Source organism: Gallinula chloropus (assembly GCF_964237585.1).
Source record: "Gallinula chloropus genome assembly, chromosome: 2".
Lineage (NCBI taxonomy): Eukaryota > Metazoa > Chordata > Aves > Gruiformes > Rallidae > Gallinula > Gallinula chloropus.
Window position 1 is genome coordinate 110,686,707 of NC_140086.1, and position 7,245 is coordinate 110,693,951.

The 7,245-nt window shown below is 42.6% G+C and overlaps 1 protein-coding gene across 1 annotated transcript in view; it reads left to right on the forward strand.

Annotated features, from left to right (window-relative positions):
- The window catches only part of ITPRID1 (ITPR interacting domain containing 1), a gene marked incomplete at its 3' end in the record, with an annotated part of 47,210 nt that extends 42,630 nt beyond the window's left edge, over positions 1-4,580 (forward strand). The window contains exons 9-12 of the mRNA XM_084260645.1: positions 1,564-1,691; positions 2,464-2,575; positions 3,245-3,598; positions 4,524-4,580. Coding sequence (XP_084116771.1) covers positions 1,564-1,691; positions 2,464-2,575; positions 3,245-3,598; positions 4,524-4,580 — 651 coding nt within the window. The remainder of the gene's footprint in view (positions 1-1,563; positions 1,692-2,463; positions 2,576-3,244; positions 3,599-4,523) is intronic.
- Positions 4,581-7,245: the final 2,665 nt, after the last annotated feature.

Genomic DNA, 7,245 nt, shown 5'->3' on the forward strand with positions numbered 1-7,245 from the left:
TACTAAGCACACCAGCTGTGCTCCACTGGGAACAGACATTCAGGGGAGCTCACCTCTGCTGCAGTCATAGGACTGGCCCTATCAAACCATTATTAATCTCTAATTATCCCTTTCTGGTAAAATCCCATGGCTGTTGGGGCTACACTTTTTACCTTATGGCTATAGGAAGGTTTCTCCCTGGGTCACGCACAGCAGTAGTGTGGCTGATATAGCAGCCACATTGAAATGCAGGTTGAGAATGGTGTTTCTCAAACGAATGGGCAGCATCTTTTGCCCTCTAGCTGAGACTGAATCCCTGGCAGGGAGGGCTTCCTCATCTTTCAAGCCTTGCTGTGACTGAGGGACGCATTCAAGTACAGACACATGAAGATGTTATCAAAGGACATTATTGCAGGAATCCAGAGAGATGGGGCAGGCATTTCTGTGCTTTGCACACGTCTCTGGTTCAGTTACAGTGCTCCACGGGGGAGTGTAGGTTTCAATACTGTCTTCCTATAGCAAAATCCACCAAGATGGGAATGTGCCAAACACCTTCTAACACTCAGAGCAGTTTTGATGCAGTAGCAGAACATGTTTTCAGATGGTGGACAGTATTGTCTCCGAAATAATTGGGACAATAGTGTCTGCATTACTGCCCTGAACAATGAAAAGTATTTAATGTGGCTGGAAACTTACATGTTTTGATGTGACTTAGTGGGCTGCCACTGTATTAGTCCTGTGCTACAAAGTAGTACCTTGCAAATCTTCTTCTAATTCTTGACATACCATTCCTGATCATTCACCTCCTCTGCCTTGAGACATTCCTGGCATAGATGGCTATATCAGGGTAGGTATAGATGACCAGTCATACTAGATACCTTCTCTCAGTGAAGAGTAATGATCACAGTTTTGGCATAGATCCTCTGACTTATTATGGATGTCTACTTTTGGATCAGAACATTTGCTCTGCTGCAGTACTTGCATGTACATCTGTTCCAGTAACTGTCTGCATTTCAATCGGTAAATCCAGTTATAGGTTTCTAACTAACCAGTAATAGATTAGAACTTATCAGGGTAACACTTGATGGAAACCATCAGGAAAGACTTCCTTCTCATAGTCCTTGCCTATCTTCCCTCTCTTCCTCTTTCTCATTTTCAAAACAGTTTCTAACTTCCAGTGGACAGTAATTTAACCTATTGTTAACCCACAGCAACTCATCCTGCTGACATATAATGTCAGATAACAGTGTGATAACATCAGAATCCTGGCACATTGCATCAGATCTTTGATCAAAGTCCTTTTCCTCTTCAATGGCAAAAATTAAATTCTCGCTGGCTCAGGTAGTGCCAGAACTTAATCCTACATGCTTTAGGAGAAAAGGTGGTGACTGGGATGAGTGATGCACCCAGAGCAAACTCACTTGAAGTGCCATCTGGACTTGCACGGCAGCTGCTCACACTGTCCCTCTTGAGCAGGTCAGAGGAGGACCCATGTCATTTGGGCTGTCAGCTTCAAACACACTCAAAGTGCAAGTGCTAAAAGGAAAGTAGTAAAGTGGGGTGTCTTCTTGCTTTTCTTTGTAGTGTACCCTCCATGAAATAGAAGCAATGAAGAGCTCCTGCCAGCACTTCCAGGAGAAGCTGGATGAGATTGAACAGCACCTGACTGAACAGCAGGCACTGTTTTCCAGCAAGATGACAGATGAAGGAAGGTAACAGCCGCCCAATGTACCTAAACCCAAAGCTAGCATCAACAACAGCCCATGGGCAAGTGCAATAGGTCTGGTCACTTCTGGTCAATGAGGTGCAGCTGTGGACATCCTGCAAGTGGAAGAGAAACTCCATCATGTGATATTTGCTCAGAGGAAAGGCCAGCTTTTCTCCACACTGTTCCAGATGCATAAACATGAGCGTTTTGAAGGGGAAGGATGCTCAATAGATACAGGCTAGGTTTTTAATGCACAACTACTATGTTTTAATAGCAATGGGAACACAGGAAGCGATGTCAGTAAGCTGAAGCTCTGTGTCCCAGGTCAGTGCTGAGTTCAGGAAGGAAGTAGGAGTGTTCTTTGTCAAATCAGTCCCTTTCAGCCATGTACTTTGTGCTCACGATGTACTAGCACTTCATGGACTCAGCCCAAGCTTTAAGTGATTACCAAGAAACTTCAGGTTCACAACATTGACTAGAGGCTCCCAGTCTTGAGCTGTCCAACAGCTGCGTGTTTATGCAGTTGTTGTGCTGGAGATAAATCAGAAGTGATAAACCTGGCCAGACTCAAGCTGGCTCTGAAACTACAACATGTTTAATCTTCCAACCAAAGAAATGAGAGTCAACTGGACAAGGGCTGTTATTATTTTGTAAGGTATCCTGTGATCATGGGTAAAAAAACGGCAACAGAGGGAGATGCAGATGTCATGCTGGGGATGAGGAAGAGGAGGTTATTCACTGCTCACTTGATTGTGCTTTCACTGCTGTCCCTTCAGGGAGGAAGGCAGACACCTGCAACTCCTACGGCAAGCCATTCGTCAGGAGGTTGCTGAATTGGAATTTCGGCTGACTGATCAAGCTTGCCAGGTCAAGGAAGACATCCTCATGGTATGTTGCACAAGTCACTGCTCTGGGTCACGTGGGGAGAATTTGAACACCACCATTCAGTGTTCCATGAGCTAACTCTGAGGTACATCTGAATAAACCTTTCGGATTTCCCATAACAGACTTACAGTTTACATCTTTGACTCTCTTTGACTATGCTGCTTAAGGACAGTCACCCAAGAAAAGTGCCAAGAGACCGTAGTCTCTTCAGCTCTATCAAGGTCCCGTGATTTCCTGAACAAAGTGCCAGGCAGTCAGCTACATAATTACTGAAAAATGGTTACTGGTCTGTTTCTTTTCTGGAGCAGTTGCCCATTTGATAAGAAAAGGTAAAGAAAACGTGAACAAGGGATTGGTTAATTGTCTTTCATTCTTCCCTGAATAACTTGGGTTAGAGGGTCAAGACTGCAATAGTCACAGATAAAATCCATTTGGAGATTTTTCCTTTAGGCAATTAGATCTATCTGGAATAAAATGTCCTTCAGGCCTTATTCTCCTTTTTTTTTTTTTTTTTTTTTTTTATGGTAATATCTCCTTCACCAGATACTGCATGTCTTCTTCGGACCAAGCAGAAGAAGCAGGCATGCTTCATATACTCTTGTGTATCTTTCTTGATTCCTTTTATTATATTTTTATTACTGCAATATGCTTTTCTTTCTATTTTCTCTGCAGCAGCTGGACCAATTACTAGTAGAACAATCCCATCTGTTTTCCGAGCTTGGACTCTCTGACTGGAAGGGAGAAAGAAAAGCCCAGAATAAACAAGCGTTTCCAGATGCTGCTGACACTGTGCATCCTCGAAATGGGTGCTCAGAAATGGTGCTCCAAAGAGCTCCTAGCAAAACCACCACAGCAACAGGCTCACACTCTGCCCTGCAGTTGGGGGTACCCCCAACACAGTTTCCTACCAGGACAACCCCAGATCCAAATTCATCTGTGTCTGACCCACAGCAGCTCTCCACCCGTAATAAGGAAACAAAAGGGCCTTCCCAAGCAAAAATGGACTTTAAATCATTTTTACACAGTGTAAGGAGATGTTTCAGCCTCACCCTCAAGGTTTTCAGGGGAAGGGATCGCTGACCTGCCATGCAGCTTTAGGTTTCTGTATCTCATTGCCCCAGCCCAGGTCAGGACCCTTTCCCAGTAAGCTGTGCGTTCATCCAAGAGGATGGAGCCTGTGTTTCAGGGCACTTCCAGTCTGAACAGGCAACACAGGTAGAACTGTGACTGGACCTGCCTTGATAGCTGTCAGTAAGCTGCAGCAATGGTCTGGATGCTCCAGAGAGAAGAACTTGTAAATATATGGTTGGTATTTGCATGGCTTGCTTGAACTTTGAATGCAACTATTTGACTAATTAGTACACTGAACCCTCTCCCACCGTGTGAAATTAGTAATATATGGCTTCAATTTGCAGAAACAATTATCCAGTTTTACAAGGGCAGTAAAGGCAGTGAACTGGAAGGTTTGTTGTTTTTCTGAAGAAATTCAAAGTCAGCACTTCTGACTATCTGATCTCAAAATGTAACCATTAAAAAAGTTTGGCTGTCTTTTTAATATAAAATATGCCTAGAAAATCTCTTAGCTGCATTGTCATTTAATGATCTTTTCCACATAAGCATATGTCCCAGTTTTTAAGTATCGATCATCCTCTTAAAAGAGCAAGTAGGGTTAAATTCTGCTTGAACACCATGGGGGGGAATGCTCTTAATTGTAGACTTATATTACTTTCTTGATTTTTTTTTTAATATTACCACCGATATTATCATGCAGAATCATGTTCCTTAGCACACAATTCACATGAGAACCACAGACAGTGTAGAACAAGGAAATGAAATATTTAACATAGTATTTCATCATAATTTTGCACCAGTTTCTTTTAAGACTAGCCTTGGGCATCCTCTCAACATAAAAAAAGAAAATAACACTTTTTTTCCTTTTTTTTTTTTCCAGTTGAAGAAAACATTCCAAAATTCGTTAGGTAATGATTCAGCAGAAGGCAAAGAATGATGGAGGTCAGACGGCTGGATTGTGTTGCCAATAATTGGGGCCTGTTTCCTGAAATTCACAGTATATCACAGAAACAAACAAACATGACCTTGCATTATAGAAGGTTCACAGCAGTTTCATTTGCAATGAGGTGACTGGCCAGAAAAGTCAGCATTTTTATAGGATGTTTCAGAGGGGTGCTAAGTATTTCACTATTCTGTGACTGCAAAATTTAACTAGTCTCCCATTGGCAGTCACATGGGACAGGCCTGTTCTTTGCAAAGTCATTTAAAAGGAACGGGTCTTACTTTTGAGGAGAGATCTGGGAAATTGCAGACAGCCCAGGAGATACCATTAGAAGGTATTTTTGTTATAGCCAGCTATTTTAACACAGTCCTTCAAATAATGTTACACCTCAAGCTCAAACTACCTTTTATAGTCCTGGCCACTTTCTAGCTTTCAACTTGCTACTGACTTGCTTCTGACTAATTTTGAGGCATGTACCTACTGTCATTTATCAAACCAGAAGCTTACTGATGATGTATAAAATGTTAAATACTATTACTGTGGGTAGTCTCCTGGCTGTTCTCTTCCTTCTCATATTTGCTTCATATAAATCCAATTAAAACCAAAATTATATCACAAACGCAAGATTCTCTATGTTATAAACATTGAATCAGTTTTCTGGGGAGGGCACAGAGCAGAAACAAAGCCATGAGAAGAGACCTCTCAAGTTTGGATCACAGCAAAGAAATTCAACTGGTTCATTTTCAAAGCAGTGCAGTTTGTACTACTGCTTCCAATTTAGCACTTCCCAGACTGTGAGATGTCCTACTGACTTGTTTGTTTAATGCTCTGGAGGGATCTTAGGTGTCATTTAGGCTTTGGTGTTGCAAATCACAGCTCTGGGAAGGTGCAAATAGAAGTAGCATTTGCACATGTTTAAAGAGAAAATGGAGGCAAACATGCTGAGCAGCCTCGAGGCTCTGTGCACCTCTATGTTTCCACAGATGTTCAGGGTAATAAAATGATTGGGGGAGAGAGGTATATAACATAGGAACTGACAAAATCCTCCACAGCCTTCTGGGCCATGAATTTTACTGGTTGAAATGTGCCCCTTTCTTGAGACCCCGCATGGGATTTGTACACCTCTTCCACACTATCCAGTGTTTAAGAGTTTATACGTCATGATTTGTGGTTGTGATAGTATCTTCAGGCCGCCTGCAAACAGGACCAAAGCATGGTCCTTCACCTAAGTTTGTGTGGAAGAAGCAATAAATTTGGCTTAGTGTTTTCTCCCTCCACTCTCTTATGAACTGCACTTGCAGATGTTGTACCTCAGTGTGTGGAGGAAGGCAAATGAAGAGCGTGGTGAGGGGTAGGCAATGATGCCAGTGATGGAGGTCTCCTGAAATAGAGGACAGCTAAGATTCCTTACCTCAGTCACACCAACATTATGATTCCTCTCGTGAAACAAGATGCTTTGTGCAAGTGTCACTGCAGCATGATGCATAAAAGCTCTGTAGGTATGCGATACCACTGTCTGCCTGTCCTCATGTAGAGAATACAGTAATTGGCAGGTGGCAGCTACTCTTGATCAGAAACATCATGCAGTTCCTTTGGTGCCATTTGAATTCTACCATTTGTGCTCTTGACCAGGACTGGGTCTGGCATTTGCTATCAAAGCTTTCTTGTGCTATGTACTGTCCAGTTCCTCATTTAAATTTAATTATAAATTATTTCATGCAAGCCATGGCCAGGATAGGGTTCCCCCATATGGAGCATTTAGACACCCATAAACACTGTGGCCATGAACTTGTTTGCATTTATAGCTAGATAACCTTTCAAATTTTCAATGTTGTTTTAACAGTTAAGCTGTAACCTCGTAGCAATAAAAAACACACTAAGCAAGTAGAATGGGAAAAATCTTCTGAATTATTTATCCTAGAGCATGAGTGATATTTCATTTCATAACTCCTTGGAGCATGTTACATTGGTAGCTGGACTAAGCCTCTTAATGCTACTGTTGAAGGTGGAAAAGAAAAGAAACTGTAATTTTGTGATCAGGAAAGCATGGGGGTAGCACTGGTAACCGTGGGAGCCAGCTGTGCACCCATTTAACCTCACAGTGTTACCAACCTTTTAAACTCTATCATTTATTTCCCTCTAGGGCAGTCATAAGCAAATACGGTGGGAATCTTAATGATAGCTCCACCAAATTAATGAAATAATAACGTATCTGACTGATAATCATAATTGCCCTTGCTAGCTAGAACCATACAAATTAGCTTTCAGGCTCACAAGGCAGTGGGGTCATACCCTGGGGGCAGGGGGTCTACATTACTTATGAAAAGCATTAGCGCTGGGCCATTTGCAAGTTTGACATCTGAGGAAAGCTGACCTGATGACACCACAGCACTGCAGGACTCCTCCCCCTTTCCCCCAGCCCCCCCATCCCCTCCCCCAAAAAGAGGAAGTATTCTAGCAAAAGGAGGTTTTCCTCCCTATTCCACCTCTCCAAAATAGATAGAACCCTTGGCTCTGTTTCACAGGACTGTTGAGGCCCCACAAAGGTCAAGGCAATACAGATCAGACCTGCTGTGGAAAAACATTAAGATGTACAGGCCATCAGTATGTTACAGCAGTGGTCCTTCTCCCTGATCTCCAGTGCTCTTTCTGCATCTCT